The sequence below is a fragment of the Ictalurus punctatus genome, chromosome 1 (genome assembly GCF_001660625.3).
Source record: "Ictalurus punctatus breed USDA103 chromosome 1, Coco_2.0, whole genome shotgun sequence".
NCBI classification, from domain to species: Eukaryota; Metazoa; Chordata; class Actinopteri; order Siluriformes; family Ictaluridae; genus Ictalurus; species Ictalurus punctatus.
This window is the reverse complement of record NC_030416.2, coordinates 779,654-800,345: the sequence shown is the minus strand read 5'-3', so window position 1 is coordinate 800,345 and position 20,692 is coordinate 779,654. Positions and strand designations below refer to the sequence as shown.

Genomic DNA, 20,692 nt, shown 5'->3' with positions numbered 1-20,692 from the left:
TTCAGATTGATTCACCGAATCATTTATCATCTGCTACACGAGACAGAAGAATCTCAGTCATGAGCCAAAGATTCAAATGAATCATTTTATGGTTTACGTTTTAAAAGGTTCGCTTTAAACCCACGCCATATAAAATATACATCACAAGCCGGTGTAATTGTGATGTTTGATCATCATAAATCAAGGTTATTTGATCATTAGCTAATGCTTGAGGCAGTTTGTTGGGGGTCTGATGAGTGCAAAGGCAACCGAACAAAACAAACGACTCATTTCATACTGATTCACTCATCTTAGTGACTCGTTAAGAGAGACTGAATCAGTATCTACTGACTGTAGGCTTCAACCTGTGAGGTGGTCCTTCACCTGAAAAGGTTTGAAGGTCAGTAGACTGCTGGAGAGAAGTAACAGAACTCATTACAGACTTCTAGTGGTTCTTGATTTGTTTTTAATGGAGTCTGATTAGTAGTCTGTAAATCTAAGTCTGTAATGAAGCTACAGTTCTATCGTTATCCGTATAGAACTGCAAATATGACATTAAAATACAACAATTCAGCTAATTACACTCCGAACACATTCTGGATCTGTAACTGAATCAGGTCTTTGCATTTTTTGTTCAGTATTGGTATTTAATGGACACTATTAGGTCAAATCTCATTAGACATATTGCTTCAGTCTCTAATGTTTCTTTTTAATATTTTCAACAGCACAAAGTTCTCACACGTCACAAATACTAATTCAGTATTGAATCTGGGTTTGTTCAGGGACATTTGATCATCATCATCATCATCATGTTTCCAGACAAACAAACTACTAATGAACTGCAATTCCATTCCACAACTTTAAAATCAGCAGTGGCTATTAGGCGCAATGTGACAGCCATAGAATCTTAAACTTGGTTCCTGCATATTTCCTCCTGGTCACAATGACAGTGATGAAGTGTTACGTCTGTCTGTGTGGTGTGTGGTTCAGACCCAAATTCAAAATTTCCACCCACAGTTAAACCAAACATCAAACTCTAATCGATCCATGTGTGAAATATAAAAAGATAAGCACCTGATAAACATCCCATGAACCTATCAGCCAGGTTGGTGTGTTGGTTAGACTGTGTATCACTCTGTGAGGGCTGTGGTTTGAGACCAGCCTCAGATGAGATGGAGCGGATTTCTTCTTGAGTTCATTTTGACCACAGATGCGCTCTCTACAGGCCACACCATGACTCACAAACACACTTCTCACACAGTGAGCCAGCAGTGCTTAGAGATCAACCACTTTTTTTGGGGACATTTATTTATTAATTTTTCCACATCGCTGCGTGACCATAAAGAAGAGAAACCAACAGCAACACGCTACCTGTGTGTGGGTTTGAACTGCAGTCTGACGCCACAATAGACATGTGTGTAAACCACTGAGCCACTTGTCTAACAGGTGATGTGTTTTAGTGGTTTTGTTCTCCACATCCAGGTGAAGCCCTCGTCCGACTGTTCAGGTTACTGACTCACGAGTAGTTGTGTTACTGAGTAGTGAGCTCCTGCAGTACGCGTACCATGTAATTGGGCCTTACAGAAAGACTGTAGCAGATAGCAGCGTTGAGAGTACTACAGCTGTACACTCGATGCTAGAACCTTCAGAAAGTGCACTTATGCAGAGTACAGAAAATTATTCAGGTTTAAACGTTTTGCAGAATTCATCTTGGGAATTTAGAGGTGATTCATGGTCTGAATCACGGCTGTGCCTTTACTCATTTGTAGAAACAGCAGTGTGGTGGTGATCACATCAGAGAAAACCCCAGAGCTGGAATTAAAATAGAATGAATGAGATCCACGAGCGTCAGAGTGACTGTTAAAACTTCTCCCCCAGCAGCACTTCACTGTAATAATGAAAATGAAAGGCGGGTGAAAGTACAGCAGGTCATTTCTCTGGGACTTGTTTCAGGAGTTATGTGATGCTAATGCGTGTAAATCGATGATCATTTGCAGTGATGAATGAAACGAAGCCGAAACGGACCGTGTGCCGTGTGTCTTCGTTAGCATAATTACAATTCTGCAGCGATTTGCACTCTTTGTTAAAGAGGAACTCCAGTGAGTCATATTTCATACACAGAAAGCTTTATTCCTCCACAAATAGGGCTGCACAAATAATCGAATATTGATCGCGATTACGATTTTGACGGCCCACGATTAAATGAACATGATCGACTGCAATATTGATGTTTAAAGTTCATCCTCCGCTAATAGAAAACTCCGCTGCAGATCAAATCAAGCGCTTCCTAAACTTACAGCCAATCACCATAGAGCGACGCAGGGATGACGTCATTTTGTAGTGCCAAAACCCCGAAACGGAGTTGGCATTTTAACCCTCGGGCTACCAGCTTCGCTGCGAGCACCAGCGCTCTGCACGAGGGGACATCATGACACTAGCACGATGCTAAATGACACTACAGAGGTTGTCGGGGACATTAAACCTCATCACGCTGAACAGGAAAAAACTTTGCAGATAAACTCAGGGCTCTACAGTGAGACCATTTCACTCGCATTTGTGACTAAAAAGAATTTTGTGCGACTGTGAATAAATATTTATTTACACCGGTGCGAGTGACCTGTTCGGAGTTGTATAATACAATCGGAATAAAAACTACAGGAAGTCCAAAATGCATCTACACTGCATAACAGTTACTTTCACACTGCTTTTCATCTCCTCAGTCAACCCAACAAGTGTCTACATACTGCAGAGAAGCCATTATGATGACAAGTAACTCTGTACATCATCTGCTTCTGTCAACTCTCCGATCTCACAAACCGCCATCTTTTATTGATCCCGCAAAATGACCTGAACTTGCACCTGCTCGTGTAGACACAGCGGCTTCACGCGGAGTAAATTAATAATAATGCTAACGCTACAAGGTGGGTTTAATTCAAACTTCTTTATTAAATAATTCCTCACCAATCATAATCAATATTAGCAACTGTTCAGTCTGTAAACATACAGTATACTAACTAATTCACTTCATTTAAACTCACGGTTGCCAGATATCACCAGAAAATTCTACTCCAGTTTCCATGTTTTGATTCAACCCCCCAAAACACAATATCATCAGCAGACATGGACACTGTACTAGGGGAACCGATCTAAAACTGATAAACAAACAAAAATAAAACTACTAAAATGTAAAGACAGAAAATGTGCTTAGTTATAAATAAATCATTTAATATAAAAAATAGATATTATAATAACTTCATAAAACATAAATAAAATGAGAAATGAAATAATGTTTAATTACTGTGGGTTGTATTTAATATCAATTTGACATTAATCTTAGTTCGCTATCTCCTTAGAAGTCTATTAAACTTTTTCCTAATATGGATCATGTTTGTGTTAATCTACTTTTAATTAGGACTCTTTCTTGTTTAAGATATTTAAAGATAAATATTTTATGCTTATTTATTTATCAATTAACCAACAGTATCTCATTGCTATTATTTTAATTCAGTTAACAGTGACCATGAGCAGAGAGCTTACATTTAACTTTTTATGATGGACCTTCTGATTAAAGTTTAAATAAAAAAAGATTGGTATCTGGATCGGTATCGGCTGTAAAAATCCTGATCTGAGCATCAGTAATGAACACCATTAAACTAAAGCGCTGTGCATCTGACGGGTAAATGAACTCACCCAATCACATCCTATATGAGATTATTCAGATATCTACACAATACACACAGAGCGGGTCGAGAACTGACTCCAGCCCAGAACCAGGACAGTGGAAATGTCTAATAGTGCAGCTTTAAATATATTTAAGAGGAGCAGACTTCAAACACTGAACATTGAGGTGTATTGTATTTGTTTAGAAGGTGGAACAGGTTAACGGTTGTTTTTCGCATACAGTCTGTAAAATTAACTGCAAATATTAGATTTAGTTTATCAGAATGTAAATTAATGTGTCATGGTTCACACGATGTTCCTAAATTCTGTCATAATTGACCAGCTCAAGTTTTCTCATGCCTACTTGTGTGTTATATTGTGGTATGAGAAAACTTAATAAATGTGAAAATGCGATAAAAATATGTTGTCACTAAAATCAATTAATAATCCTGATAAATAATCGAAATGTCAATATTGATCAAAATAATCGGGATGATCATTTTGGCCATAATCGTGCAGCCCTAACACAGGCAACAATACACAATGACTTCATCAAATTCTAAATTCTAAATTCTTGATGTTTCCTACCAGTCAGTTGTGAGGCTACTGTTGTCCAGAAAAGCAGAAAGACTCGCGCAGTCCAGCCAGGAGACGTCAAGTTGTCGTGGAAATTGGATAACACTCGCAGACTCATCCTCTGAAGGTAAAAAGGTTTATTACAGAAAGATGGTTAATACAAGATAGAATAAAGCAGGATAGAATAATGAGAGCGCTCTGAAGTGCTTGTGCTGAACCAATACTATATATATATATATATATATATATATATATATATATATATATATATATATATATATATATAAAATACGTAATACAATAAAAACACAATTTGTTAAAATGAAACATTATAGTTGTTATTTCATAAGTATTCGTCCCCGTTGCTGTGAAAGCCCTAAATTCGTTGGAGAGACACAAGACCACAGCTTCACATTTTTGGTTTGCTAATGAAGAGTTATATATTAGCACATTTTGTCATAATTTATGGCCTGAAGCTTTATTATTATTATTATTATTATTTACCCCGCGGGTGGTATGTTTGCCACTGCTGACCTAAACGTTCACCGTTTCTCCTACAAAACATGACGAATAGCGTCGTCACTATTTTCTGATACACATTAATACTGTAGGGAATTTAGGGGCGGAGCACAGACACACAGGAGGCCGCTTAGTGTTATTCGTGGAGAAATCTTTATTTAAGACGGTCGGTGAGGGGAGCGCGCGCGCGCGCGTGTGTGTGTGTGTGTATTGAAGTGCGATCGGGTGGTGAGGGGAGTGCTGGTGCGCGCGCGCGTGTGTGTATTGAAGTGCGATCGGGCGGTGAGGGTCTCAGCCGTCTGCGATTACAGCCAGAGAGCGGAGTCCTCACTCGCGTCGGAGTCGTCTGAAACAAAAAACACAACAGCGATTATCAGACATGCACCCGTCGCAAAAATCCCCTAAACCACTCCAGAGACTTGCGCACACGCTCGGAGATACTTCTCTCCCCGTTACGAGTGGAATATCGCCCTTTTATACTCTCCCCTCGCCCGCTGGATGGTGGAATTCTTCCGCGCACCATTCACGAGCCGTGGGTGTGTCCGCGGCCCCGCCCCTCCGCCACGTGCTCACCGGCCGTCCAAAACGTTGGTGGCGCTGAAGCGGAGCTGTCTCTTCAGCACCACCGCGGCAGTCGCGGGATCAGCGATCTTTGTTTCCTGTACGCCGGCCGCCGGCCTGTGGTCACAATACACCAAGACTTTACTGTGGGATTGAACGACGTCACAGGCACGGGTTACTCTGATTAGATAAACACACGTGAGCTCATTGAATATTCATGACTTTGCCCGGCCACTCCACCTGCCCAGTCTCCTGAATTGAAACGCTCGAGGCCGGTGCGTGCGTGTAACGGTTCCTGACCAGTTTTAACGGCTCTGAGAAGCGATATGGGATCAGAGAACTCCCAAAAGGAAGCACATAGCAGGTGTATGTGCTCATATATAAGAAATATTTCACACGTCATCATGGAGCTCTTAGAAATTACTTTGGGTCTGTTTTTGTTTGATTATTTAGGCTATGGCCAGGTTGCTTGGCAACTCTAACGGTCAATTTTGAGAACATTAATGCTATAGCTTGTTATTGTCAGTGATTTTCAGCTGTTACTGAAGATGAATGTGTTATGTGTTAGCTAGCCACCTACTATCTAGTTAGTGCTAGAGAGCAATTGTTACATTCAGTCTCCTTTTTTTTCACCCAGCTGGCTACAAATCTTTTTTGCTGGTATGGAAAATGATGAAACAACGTTTGTCACCTCGATCAACCCCAACCAGTTCCCTGGCAAGTTGTGGCGTTTGGTGAACGATCCTCAGATTCGCTCAATCTGGTGGGACGCCAGCGGGGAAGGAATACTTGTCAATCAGCTACCCTTCGAAGCTGAAGTGCTTCAAGTACCCAGGCAGGTGACCGAGTACTTCAGAACAACGGACTTCATCAGTTTCGTTCGCCAGTTGAACCTGTACGGCTTCAGAAAAGAACGCATAGACTTTGACATCTCGGACAATCAACCCAACATCTCATCCACTGACGCCCAACTGCACCACTTTCACAACCCGTACTTCAAACGGGATAAGCCCGAGCTTCTAGTCAAACTAAAGCGACTCACGCCTCTCAACAAGGCCAAGCTCGCCGGGAGAGAGGTGCCCAGGAGGAAATCAAAACGTATCCATCATGCGATGCTGAATTCGCCGCAGGAAACCTCAGCCTTAATGAACACAGGTTGGTAGTGTTTCAACAAGCAGATCAAAAGAATAGACAGAATATATTCATTCATTCATTTCAGTAACAACTTTATCCTGGTCAGGGTCATGACGGATCCAGGGCCTATCCTGAGAAAACTGGGCATCCTGAACGGGACGCCAATCCCTCACAAAGCACCGTGCACACACACACATTCACACACTCGTTCACACACAGTGCCAATTTACCATAAACAGTCCACTTATAACCTGGAACCTGGAAGAAACCCACCTCAACCCTAGTCCACAGGTTTCTCCGCCACTGTGCGAATTCTTTAAATCTGGAAACATTTTAGCCTTTGAAAGACTGGATAGAGAAATCCATTAGCCTTGAAAAAAGATTATGCATATATAGGAATGTGTAGAAAAGTCATTTTGCTAGTACAGTACCAGCTAGATAAGTTTGTGGCCTCGGTCATCATCTGTAGTTTTAGTTTATTAATACTTGACTTGTCTCTGTCTGTTCAGGTTCAGTCTCGCTTGGACATCAGGGAACCCCTTACCACCATCCCTGCAATGGCCCTCAGCAGGAGAAGGACTGCGACAGAACGTCCAAATCCTCCCAAATATTTGTAGTGGGCCATGGTGATCCTTCTCCAGTTACTTTAAATACTAACAACGTTGTGCCGGTCCCTGTGTCCCACCACTTCCCAGTGGACTCGCCGAGTGCACCTCCCTCCAGCGTCATGCACATGCAGCAGGGCGTCATGCCTCATCACTCACAGTACGGGTTTTACACACCAGGTGATGATGATTTAATACATTTTGTCCCCTTTATAATAGTTGTGATATCAGCCTTAATTAGTATAAGCATTCGATTTGCACGTTACTTTAGTAAATACAGTAGTATAGTGCATTATTCTGACGTGTAGTTTAATTGTGTGCAATTTAGGATGGAGCCCGGTCCATTGTTTCTGTCCGTCTGTCTGTCTGTCTATTATCCCAAATATCCATTTTTAATAGATAAAAATTAAGATAACCGATAGTCAATATAATTCTCTGTTTTGATATTAAACCTTCTTCTAATTAGTCATTCGAACACACGTTATATGTTTAATGCCTGAACAACGTAGTTCTAAAGTTAGAATAGAAAATAAATGCTGTAAAAAATAAATAATAATAATAAAAAAGCACACAACATGCGCATGCCGGATTTAAATATCTGTTAACAGCTAATAATATCTATCAAGCAACTAATATTTTTCTGGAATGTGTCCCCTTCCACCAGCTCAAACTTCTCAGATTAAAATTAAAAAGGGCTGTGGGAGTGCACAGGAGCAGGGAGTCAACACCTTCACAGTCCATTTTCAGAACATGATTGTCCTTCATGTCATTTGTCTGTAACTAGAAGCAGGAAGTCCCACAATGCCTTGCATGAACTCACTTTTCACATTAATTGAGTGATTATTACCCCGTGGTGCTTGGCAATGTGGTGGGCTTTAAAAAAAAAACAAAAACATATTCTGTTGTTTATGCAGCAGATGCAGACACAGCTTAATGCATTGTTGTTGATTTAGTATGGCTTATTCATGGTTTATCATTTTACATATCTTCCAGGAGATTTGTACAACTCAGGAATAGAACAAATGGAGTTTTTCACCTTTAAAGATTGACATTTCAACATGTTATTTAATACAGTAGGCAAAGAATGAACAAAAACTGTGCAGGGGAGCTGCCGAGCTGTATTATATGTAATATCCTTCCTGAATAATCTCTCTTAGTGATGTGTTGTTTATGTCTTACCAAGAAATGACTGGTTTATTAACCTTCAGTGTTTCCCACCCCCAGTGTATCAGTGCTGTAGCCCAGACTTCTTGGATTCAAAAGTGCCATGCTTTCAACAACCAGCTGCTTCCTACTCTCCTTGTGGCTATTACCCTGTGAGAACTGAGAACCCTTTTTAAGCTTATGTACTGTTCTGAGCACTAAAAATGGCTAGTGCCGTTATTTTAGCCAGTGTAGGCATGTTAACGTTTATGGTACATGTTGCAGTATGAAGGGAATTCTGGGAGGTCAAACAGTTCAAAGTAAAAGCTTGATGTGTAAATGACATTACTATGAATTTTCCCACTCATTCCTCAGGACTACTCAGTTGGATACGCTCATCCGATCGATCAGGATCCATACTGGAAAGCAGGTGATGTTCCAGAGTCCGGGACGAGCGACCTGGAGAAAGAGAACCTGGACACTATATTCAAACTGGTGGAAGAAATGCAGGTCACATTAGATGATTTCCCATCAGTAACAGCCCTGAGTGTGTATCTGTGCTTACAGTGTAGTCAGTGCTGCCGTAGTACCATAAGGTCCAATAGTCTGAATCCAGGACCAAGACCTGTTTACATGGTTCAAGAACATACAGTGCCCTCCAGTAATAATGGTACCCTTGGTAAATATGAGCAAAGGATGCTGTGAAAATTTGTCTTCATTGTTTAACCTTTTGATCTTTTGTTCAGCCTTCTTTGCTTATATTTACCAAGGGTGCCAATATTAGTGGAGGGCTCTGTATGTGTCACGTCGCGAAACATAAGGGAGTAGAGTACGGAAGCGGGTAAAGACGTATTTATTTAAGGGCAGGCTGACAAATCCAAATCGTAATCCAAAAAACGTAGTCAAGACCGGCAAAGGGTCGGCGAGCGGCAAACAGGCGTAAACGGGGCGAAGCAGGAATCAGAGTCGCGTCACAGAAAACAGGGTCACAACACAAAACAAGAAACATGAACTAGTACTATGTACTGGGAGCGGAAACACCAGCGGGGACTAAATGAACTAATCTATAGTTTAAACTAACTAAATCTATCAAGGAACAGAACATTAACAACGTATCTACTATATCCACTCTAATACTCCGCGAGGTGTACAGGGACGCGAGCGGTATATATCCCCAATATCATCAGCGCTAAGCGCTGGCAGCCGATAAAAATAGAGACACCCCCAAACAACAACCAATGACAAAACAGGGAGGAGACAGAACAGAAACAAAACAAACGCACGTGTCCACAGTAAACAATGTCACGGTTGTCAACATCCGAAGAGCACGCGCTCGCTGAGCACTCGTGCACGTAGCTCGTGCATGCGAGCGCCCCCTCATCTCTCCGAGCGCGCTGCCAGAAGGGGAGATCGTGACATTATGTGGTTTAAATCTCACATTCTCATATCAAAAACATCAGAAATCATACCAAATGCTAACATTTAGCATTTCTACCACACACTGTTAATTCTTGTTGTTTTTTAATACTCAACTGTAGTGATGCACCAAAATCTTTGGCCAGTTATCAGAAGTTTTTCATTTCTTAACCTGTTTATTTGCATAATTTATGCAATTTTGATTTGACTTTCAGGAAAACTGAATTAGGAACAGAAAAACACTGACACCATAGTGTAACCATAAAATGTGTGCAGTGTAAATCAGTGTGTAGCCACCAATCCATATTATTCATTATATTCATTCCTCATTTCTGTTCTTGCACCTGTTTTAAAATAATCAGCACATAACTGAACAAAACTTTTTTTTCTTGTCATGAATTTGCAATCAGAAGCTTCTAGATTTGTTTGTGAGGTAATGGATTTGAGTTTATGGGTGCGTCTCAATCAGCTCCATAGGTCAGTAGTCAGGACACTGATCAGGGAGTGGACCATTTGAAGGGCTGTCTCAATTGTGAAATCCTACCAGTGTGCACTGGGACGTTCGCTCCCTAAAAAATCCCACAATGCACCACGAAAACCAAGGAGCATAGATTTTCCCTTACTGAAAATGACGCCATGTTTTCAGAAGCCTCTCAGCTCGAAAAATATGGCGGACGAAAATTGTTGTAGCTCTCAAATAATTACTTACGTTAGCGATTTTTAACTTTATTTGACGTTCTATATATTGTTTATTTGAGTCTAAAGACTTTAATGATTTTTTAAAAATCTACTAACTAGTCTACGATCCTACCTGAAGTACCATGACAGACGAATTAATATGACATGTAATGTTAGAAAGATGTCCGTCCTGCATGTTGAGGTTAAATGCCAGTGGTGATGTTTTACAACGCGAGTACGTAGTCATGTTACCGGAAATAGAGTCATCAATGTCCTAATGTGTAGTGAGTCATGGTCTTTACCAGTGCCCGAGCTCATGTACACCATACAATGATTCACTACCTAGGGATCGAGGGAGCTGATTGAGACGCACCCTACTGTATGTTTTGTGTAATGTGAAACATTAATGTTGGTGTTTTCTATATATTTTAATTATTCAGGCTGATGCTGATGCCCGGAAGTTGCCGTAGCGACCAGTCACCTGATAAGACAGCTTGACTAGGGAGTGCATTTTATTTTAAAATAAATATGTAATGACAGGAAACGTTGCCTTTAATCCTTTTCCTGACGCTGGTTCACATGACGCTTTCCAGGTGTATTCCTTTGATACGATATAACAGAAAATAGGTAGCAAATGATCCGTAATGATCAGTACATTTCACCATTTTTTTCAGTATTCTATTGGCACATCATTTTTTCTTAAAAACAAACTTTTTTTTTCTTAAATGAAGCAAATGCAATAAACAATGTACAACTTGAAAATGATTAAAATGTCTAGAAATAGGTTTATAAATCTTATTTATTACTTACTATTGGCAACAGTTTTGTACAAGGTGACCTAGAAACAGGGTGTAAAACAATCCAAACACAGAGCTGTTAAAACTGTGATAAAGGCAACCGGTAGAAAAAGGCAATATTACAAGCTTTTCTTCTCATGTCCAGGTTCTCATGCCTTGGTGTTTCACACCGACACGGTGTGTCCAGCATGATTCCCTACACGAATATTGCTCACAATGAATGAATCAACACCTTCTGACCAATCAGATTCAAGAAAACAACAGTGTTGCAGGATAATATGTGATCATACATATTCGAGATCAGGAAATCTCCAATGTGAGATACATTTTTGAATTAGAATCCAAATATCATTGGATTTTATATGATATAACCAAAATAGGTAGCAAATGATCATAATCAGTACATTTATTACTAAAGGTTTATTATTATTATTATTATTATTATTATTATTATTGTTAAAGGTATTCTATTGGCAGATAATTTTGCTTAAAAACATTTATTTCTTCATTTATTTCTTCAAATGTTCAGCAGAAATGTACAGCAGAAATGTTCAGTTCAGCAGAAATGTTCAGCAGAAATGTTCAGTTCAGCAGAAATGTTCAGCAGAAATGTTTGGTTCAGCAGAAATGTTTAGTTCAGCAGAAATGTACAGCAGAAATGTTTAGTTCAGCAGAAATGTTCAACAGAAATGTACAGCAGAAATGTTCAATAAAAATGAAACTGGAAAAAAAACAACATTTATTTCTTAAAGGAAGCAAATGAAATAATGTTTAACTTGAAATTATTGGTTAAAAATTTTATTTATGACTTGCAGTGGTTCCCAAACTGTGGTACGCGTATGGGGGTACGCGTGGTGACTGAGGGGGTACGGGAGCAAAATGCTGAGATTTACTGTTCATTTAATTCGCCTCACTAAACAACATTACAATTCTAATTCATGTTTTTCTCACCCCGCAAAATAAACTTGTGCCCCCCTCTAGTGTACAAACAGCAGAATTACACTGTTCTAAAGGTCAAATACATGACATCCAATCAAATGATCCTGTCTTTCACGGTCAAAACTGCATCCACTCTCAGTCATGCATCAGTGAGCATCTTACCGCAGGTCTTCTATGACCAGCACACGGATATGTGATGAAGTTAAGTAATAGCTCGTAACATTAAAGTGGAGAAATATAAAGATATCTGCCCCCAACCACAGCAAGCCCCACTGATCCACAGTCTTGTGACAGCAGTGGCCCAGGTCCCTCTAACACCGCATCTGTAAGTGTACCCAGTGTTACTAGCCCAGTCCACACTGATACACACAGCAGTGCATCTGAAGATGAAACGCCATCTCTTCTTCACCAGCAATTAACAGAAAAAAAAAACAAAACATCAAAGGAATATATTTCTTTGGGCTTTACACACGCTGACAGTGAAGAAAATCCCCAGCCACAGTGTGTATATGTGTAAGCGTATTCTCTCATAACTGCATGAACCACTAACATTTAAACACGCAATCACGACTTTTAAACAAACTCAGAAAGGATGGCTACCTATGAAACCAAATTCAACACTATATATGTTGTAAATACAATTTCCCCACGGATGCTTCCAAGCAAAGGCGTTCAAAGGGAAGAACATTTTAGGAATTTTTTAAAGAATGTGATACAAAGATGTAGAATCTTTACAGACACATGCAAGCAGGCTACTTCCGGTTCACCTCTTACAAAGTAGTGAAAACGCCATCAACATAAGAAATGGTCCATTTACTCAAATATTCTTCTATTTCAACAAGACCCCCTAGATGGTGCTAAAATGCAAGAAATCGCACCTGAATATTGTATTTGTGTAACTGGTGTCATTTATGTTAATGTCATCATGCCGTTTAGCTTACTATGCAATAAGGCTACAAAATGTACAACAATATATAGTGGTAACCTGAAACGTTAGCTGTGTAAAGGGTCCTGGAGTTTTCTTTTCTTAATTCTAAAGACAAACCGCCATAACCTGTTCTCAATGTTTAACTACGATATGGCCACAACTCAGACGTTAGTTCCATCTCTCTCGTTGCCAAGCTCGCACACCTCAGCATTATATCTGTAAAATCACTTAGCTGTCCTGAGCCCAAATGTAGTGTAAAGGAAGGAAATGCGGTGGAACTTTCCTCACTTTCACTCGCATTTATAAGTCTGTCACAGCGTGAGGGTTCACAGCGGACTCGGCGGGAGGATGTGCACGTGAACGCAACGTTAATGGTCAAAAATTGTTAGCCTAGCCTATTCGTGAGTGTGCAAATACCAACAGTTAACTGACGTTCTTACGAACAAACCAAGCCATGGTATGATGCTTCTATACTAAGCTAAAGTTACCTACTGTTTAGAAATCTAATTTCCTTCTGTCTGGAGGAAGAAAAGAAAAAAAGCTCATATGTTCTACTGCACTTTTCTACACTTGTCTGCTGTCTCCATTTCTTACAGACTGGAGCGGCTCAAATATATCAACCAGCTTGTGTTGAGTTTGGGCGAAACCAAGTGTACAATCAGAGGGGGGGACACACCTATTTTCCTTAACAAACGGAAATATATTAAAAAGGAATAGACATAAATAAATAGAACAGATGAAGAAAAGACAGATCCGTTTGCAGGGTTCATTAAAGGGGGACATATAGAAAATATTTTGTACAGTATACTGGGGGGACAGATTGCTATTTCCTCTACATTGGTGGGGACACCCCCCCCCAAGAATTCGTGGTTACGCCCATGCTAATAGTGCAGCTTTAAATATATTTAAGAGGAGCAGACTTCAAACACTGAACATTGAGGTTTATTGTATTTGTTTAGAAGGTGAACAGCTTAACGGTTGTTTTTCGCATACAGTCTGTAAAATGAACTGAAAATATTAGATTTAGTTTATCAGAAGGTAAATTAATGTGTCATGGTTCACACGATGTTCCTAAATTCTGTCATAATTGACCAGCTCAAGTTTTCTCACGCCTACTCGTGTGTTATATTGTGGTATGAGAAAACTTAATAAATGTGAAAATGCGATAAAAATATGTTGTCACTAAAATCAATTAATAATCCTGATAAATAATCGGGATGATCATTTTGGCCATAATCGTGCAGCCCTAACACAGGCAACAATACACAATGACGTCATCAAATTCTAAATTCTAAATTCTTGATGTTTCCTACCAGTCAGTTGTGAGGCTACTGTTGTCCAGAAAAGCAGAAAGACTCGCGCAGTCCAGCCAGGAGACGTCAAGTTGTCGTGGAAATTAGATAACACTCGCAGACTCATCCTCTGAAGGTAAAAAGGTTTATTACAGAAAGATGGTTAATACAGGATAGAATAAAGCAGGATAGAATAATGAGAGCGCTCTGAAGTGCTTGTGCTGAACCACTATTAACTATATATATATATATATATATATATATATATATATATATATATATATATATATATATATATATATATAATACATAATACACTAAAAACACAATTCATTAAAATGAAACATTATAGTTGTTATTTCATAAGTATTCGTCCCCGCTGCTGTGAAAGCCCTAAATTCATTGGAGAGACACAAGACCACAGCTTCACATTTTTGGTTTGCTAATGAAGAGTTATATATTAGCACATTTTGTCATACTTTATGGCCTAAAGCTTTATTTTATTTTTATTTTTTTTACCCCGCGGGCGGTATGTTTGCCACTGCTGACCTAAACGTTCACCGTTTCTCCTACAAAACATGACGAATAGCGTCGTCACTATTTTCTGATACACGTTAATACACACCAAGGCTTTACTGTGTGATTGAACGACGTCACAGGCACGGGTTACTCTGATTAGATAAACACACGCGAGCTCATTGAATCTTCATGACTTTGCCCGGCCACTCCACCTGCCCAGTCTCCTGAATTGAAACGCTCGAGGCCGGTGCGTGCGTGTAACGGTTCCTGACCAGTTTTAACGGCTCTGAGAAGCGATAAGGGATCAGAGAACTCCCAAAAGGAAGCACATAGCAGGTGTATGTGCTCATATATAAGAAATATTTCACACTTCATCATGGAGCTCTTAGAAATTACTTTGGGTCTGTTTTTGTTTGATTATTTAGGCTATGGCCAGGTTGCTTGGCAACTCTAACGGTCAATTTTGAGAACATTAATGCTATAGCTTGTTATTGTCAGTGATTTTCAGCTGTTACTGAAGATGAATGTGTTATGTGTTAGCTAGCCACCTACTATCTAGTTAGTGCTAGAGAGTAATTGTTACATTCAGTCTCCTTTTTTTTCACCCAGCTGGCTACAAATCTTTTTTGCTGGTATGGAAAATGATGAAACAACGTTTGTCACCTCGATCAATCCCAACCAGTTCCCTGGCAAGTTGTGGCGTTTGGTGAACGATCCTCAGATTCGCTCAATCTGGTGGGACGCCAGCGGGGAAGGAATACTTGTCAATCAGCTACCCTTCGAAGCTGAAGTGCTTCAAGTACCCAGGCAGGTGACCGAGTACTTCAGAACGACGGACTTCCTCAGTTTCGTTCGCCAGCTGAACCTGTACGGCTTCAGAAAAGAACGCATAGACTTTGACATCTCGGACAATCAACCCAACATCTCATCCACTGACGCCCAACTGCACCACTTTCACAACCCGTACTTCAAACGGGATAAGCCCGAGCTTCTAGTCAAACTAAAGCGACTCACGCCTCTCAACAAGGCCAAGCTCGCCGGGAGAGAGGTGCCCAGGAGGAAATCAAAACGTATCCATCATGCGATGCTGAATTCGCCGCAGGAAACCTCAGCCTTAATGAACACAGGTTGGTAGTGTTTCAACAAGCAGATCAAAAGAATAGACAGGATATATTCATTCATTCATTTCAGTAACAACTTTATCCTGGTCAGGGTCATGACGGATCCAGGGCCTATCCTGAGAAAACTGGGCATCCTGAACGGGACGCCAATCCCTCACAAAGCACCGTGCACACACACACATTCACACACTCGTTCACACACAGTGCCAATTTACCATAAACAGTCCACTTATAACCTGGAACCTGGAAGAAACCCACCTCAACCCTAGTCCACAGGTTTCTCCGCCACTGTGCGAATTCTTTAAATCTGGAAACATTTTAGCCTTTGAAAGACTGGATAGAGAAATCCATTAGCCTTGAAAAAAGATTATGCATATATAGGAATGTGTAGAAAAGTGACTTTGCTAGTACAGTACCAGCTAGATAAGTTTGTGGCCTCGGTCATCATCTGTAGTTTTAGTTTATTAATACTTGACTTGTCTCTGTCTGTTCAGGTTCAGTCTCGCTTGGACATCAGGGAACCCCTTACCACCATCCCTGTAATGGCCCTCAGCAGGAGAAGGACGGCGACGTTCTGACTTCACCTCCGTCCAGCGTCATGCACATGCAGCAGGGCGTCATGCCTCATCACTCACAGTACGGGTTTTACACACCAGGTGATGATGATTTAATGCATTTTGTCCCCTTTATAATAGTTGTGAGATCAGCTTTAATTAGTATAAGCATTCGATTTGCACGTTTAGTAAATACAGTAGTATAGTGCATTATTCTGACGTGTAGTTTAATTGTGTGCAATTTAGGATGGAGCCCGGTTTCACAGTTTCAGTGTGTGTCTGTCTGTCTGTCTATCTATTGTCCCAAATATCCATTTTTAATAGATAAAAATTAAGATAACACCTTTACAGTCCATTTTCAGAACATGATTGTCCTTCATGTCATTTGTCTGTAACTAGAAGCAGGAAGTCCCACAATGCCTTGCATGAACTCACTTTTCACATTAATTGAGTGATTATTACCCCGTGGTGCTTGGCAATGTGGTGGGCTTTAAAAAAAAAAAAACATATTCTGTTGTTTATGCAGCAGATGCAGACACAGCTTAATGCATTGTTGTTGATTTAGTATGGCTTATTCATGGTTTATCATTTTACATATCTTCCAGGAGATTTGTACAACTCAGGAATAAAACAAATGGAGTTTTTCACCTTTAAAGATTGACATTTCAACATGTTATTTAATACAGTAGGCAAAGAATGAACAAAAACTGTGCAGAGGAGCTGCAGAGCTGTATTATATGTAATATCCTTCCTGAATAATCTCTCTTAGTGATGTGTTGTTTATGTCTTACCAAGAAATGACTGGTTTATTAACCTTCAGTGTTTCCCACCCCCAGTGTATCAGTGCTGTAGCCCAGACTTCTTGGATTCAAAAGTGCCATGCTTTCAACAACCAGCTGCTTCCTACTCTCCTTGTGGCTATTACCCTGTGAGAACTGAGAACCCTTTTTAAGCTTATGTACTGTTCTGATCACTAAAAATGGCTAGTGCCGTTATTTTAGCCAGTGTAGGCATGTTAACGTTTATGGTACATGTTGCATTATGAAGGGAATTCTGGGAGGTCAAACAGTTCAAAGTAAAAGCTTGATGTGTAAATGACATTACTATGAATTTTCCCACTCATTCCTCAGGACTACTCAGTTGGATACGCTCATCCGATCGATCAGGATCCATACTGGAAAGCAGGTGATGTTCCAGAGTCCGGGACGAGCGACCTGGAGAAAGAGAACCTGGACACTATATTCAAACTGGTGGAAGAAATGCAGGTCACATTAGATGATTTCCCATCAGTAACAGCCCCGAGTGTGTACGCCACTGCAAAAAGTTTGGGAACCACTGACTTTGTTCTCTTATAATGCACTATATCTTTTTTAAATCTACTATTGCCTTCCAGTCTCAGGGGTCTCTCTCTCTCTCTCTCTCTCTCTCTCTCTCGTCTTCAAATTAAATTTCTGTAGTTCTAACTGTCTGAGTCTAAAACTACCTTTTTCAGGGAAAGCTCATTCTTTAACCCATACATCATATTGCACTGTTAGCCCAGATTTCATATCTACTTAACAATTTAATTACAACATACTTAAATTATTTAAGCTTGAGTGCATTACTATAATATTGAAGTACATTTTACTAATTTGTAGACGTATTTCAGTGTGGGAATAATTTTAAGTTAACCGGATTAAAATGATGAAGGTTTTGTCCTGGCCACGCCTCCCCACTGGTCAGCTGTTACAGAGTCAGGGGAAGATATTTTGTGTCGTGGTTGTAAGTGAATTCGAGGAGCTGTTGAGTGGTTAGAAAGTGTGTTTTAGTCAGTTTTTATTGTTTCTATTTTCAATTTTTTTCCAGTTACAATGACAAAAAGAGAAACATTGTAACATTGCACTTTTAGAATAACGTGTTTAAAGACAAGTTTCCTCCTCTGATAGTTCAGAAGACCTATCTGATCTTCAGGAAGTAAAATTTGATAAATAATTTCACAGGATTTTCTTGCCTGTGTGTGTGTGTTGTATTTTCAAATGAAAATATTTCAGTTGAAATAAACCTTTTTTTTTTCTTTTTTTAAAACAAATACACACATTTCTTATATCATTGACTCCTTCCACACAGTCGAGGGCTGCACAATTAATCGAATATCGATCGCTATTACGATTTTGACTGTCCACGATTAAATGAATGTTATATTGTGGCATGAGAAAAGTTAATAAATGTGAAAGTGCAATAAAGATATGTTGTCACTAAAATTAATTAATAATCCTGATAAATAATCGAGATCTCAATATTGATCAAAATAATCAGGATGATCATTTTGGCCATAATCGTGCAGCCCTATCCGCAAATGCACCAAAATGCTCCTTTTACACCCTACATAGTGCACTCCATATCCAATTTGGGAATTAGCTACCTATATAAAGGGTATACATGTACTACTTACTGCACTAGACACGTATCTAAGAGGGACTTGGCTCCTTGCTTGCTATACAAGTGGACTATAAAGGGTACAAGTGAACTTAGTGCACTATATACACACAACCAATACTGATTTGGCTCCTCACTCATTATATAGATGTAGAAGCGTACAGAATTGTGGCCTTACACCTTACATAGTGCACTAGATGTCCAATAGGACAGTATCCCAGTGACTCAATTTCCCACTTCCTGTAGTGCACTACACCATGCATCCTATGCCCTATGTAGTATATATGCACACACACAGTGGGATGTCATTTAGGGCCAGGTCCTAACTTATAATATAAAGTGCACTATATAGGACGCATAATGGCATCTAGACTTAATTTAGTGCACTTCATGCGCTATAGGAAGCGTTTGGGAACCAGGTCTCTATAGTTTATCTCCCTATATGCCAGTAAACTGCAAGTGGTATGTAACAAAGGCTTTTACACTACTTGTCCGTTTAGGAGTCAGCTGCCCATCTAGGCGCACTTCATAGGGCATGAAATAATAGCTTCTACAGTTTATCACCTTATGTATTGGATTACAAGCTATCCAGACTGTATATACACACACACACACAAGTGCATGATGCACAGTATGAAATAGTGATTACAGTGACCCATAGACACTATATAGTGCACTACATGCTGAATGGAACACAGAAATGTCAATGGAACTTAAAATAGAGAAAGTGCCCTAGGCAGAGGATACAGACAATGGACTCGGTGCTTCGCTTAAATGTTAATGAATTCATGTTTATTCTATAGCAAATGTCAGGCTTTTATTTTTAACACACACAAATTATTAATGTTATATCATCAAATTATAAACTAAACTAGGACACCAGGATAAAGCTCATTAACGATAATTCCTCCTACACCCTTCATAGTGCCCTTCAGCCTCCAGCCATTTGCTATTAATCTCCATATACCACCCCAGAAGGGTTTCATCTGGGCTTTAGTGCAGCATTTTCCTCCAAATGCTCCAGATGAAGCACCAAATAATGGATGTATAAATGACTCTCACCTGCGATGACCTGAACAACATAACTTTACTGCTTTAAAAGGTCAGTCCCTATTCCAGTTAATGCCAGGATGATGGGGCGATGCTGTGAAAAAAAGTTCCACTTCTTTCTAAAGAGCTGCGTCGGCATGTGCTGGGATTTTACCACCACGAGGAATCTCCTGAGACGCTAAATGATTGTCTCCCTGGGTGGAGTGAATAAAGGTGTTTGGAGCTACGAGCTCCAGAACATCACTCAGTAAAATCCCAAAATATAATGAAATGGTGTTTGATATGTAAATGTGAAAAAATATTTCATATTCAACATCAGAATGTGTGTGGGGTTTCTGTTGGGGTTTGAGGCTGTGCACAAAGCATAGAACAGATGCATTTTGATTAGGTAGCTGATGCACGCGCGCACACACACACACACTTACTTTAGTGCATCATCTCACCTTCCGGGGAGCAAATTATTTTAGAAACCTGCTTGCTGTGAACACACACCACTCATTCCCCTTCATCCAGACACAGACACACCTGCTACAACACAAACCAGAGACAGACAGTGAGTGAGAGAGTGTGAGAGAGAGAGAGAGAGAGAGAGAGAGAGAGAGAGAGAGAGAGAGAGAGAGAGAGAGAGAGAGAGAGGAATTGATCATTCAAATCAATCACAGAACAAGAATACAAAAGCTAGAAGGAAAGACAGAAAGTCTACAGTGTTAGGACCAGCAGGATAACCCCAACACACCGTGCGTTTTATTACAGCTTTAGGATTCTTGAAAACTCACAAAAACATGCAAGACAAACCACAAATAAAA

At 39.9% G+C, this 20,692-nt stretch overlaps 3 protein-coding genes across 3 annotated transcripts; all 3 read left to right on the top strand.

The window, feature by feature from the left end:
* Positions 1–4,220: 4,220 nt before the first annotated feature.
* LOC128634442 (heat shock factor protein 5-like) lies at positions 4,221–7,086 on the top strand. The gene is made up of 4 exons (XM_053684951.1): positions 4,221–4,342; positions 5,933–6,450; positions 6,939–7,020; positions 7,071–7,086. Exons 2-4 carry the CDS (start codon positions 5,958–5,960, stop codon positions 7,084–7,086), a joined length of 591 nt encoding a protein of 196 aa, XP_053540926.1. The 5' UTR covers positions 4,221–4,342; positions 5,933–5,957.
* On the top strand, positions 7,030–11,802 carry LOC108260247 (heat shock factor protein 5-like). The gene is made up of 4 exons (XM_017460393.3): positions 7,030–7,214; positions 8,259–8,350; positions 8,553–8,687; positions 10,712–11,802. Exons 1-4 carry the CDS (start codon positions 7,157–7,159, stop codon positions 10,739–10,741), a joined length of 315 nt encoding a protein of 104 aa, XP_017315882.1. The 5' UTR covers positions 7,030–7,156; the 3' UTR covers positions 10,742–11,802.
* Positions 11,803–14,238: 2,436 nt separating this feature from the next.
* On the top strand, positions 14,239–18,196 carry LOC108260130 (heat shock factor protein 5-like). Its single transcript, XM_053686169.1, has 5 exons — positions 14,239–14,363; positions 15,356–15,873; positions 16,362–16,523; positions 17,258–17,349; positions 17,552–18,196. Exons 2-5 carry the CDS (start codon positions 15,381–15,383, stop codon positions 17,774–17,776), a joined length of 972 nt encoding a protein of 323 aa, XP_053542144.1. The 5' UTR covers positions 14,239–14,363; positions 15,356–15,380; the 3' UTR covers positions 17,777–18,196.
* Positions 18,197–20,692: the final 2,496 nt, after the last annotated feature.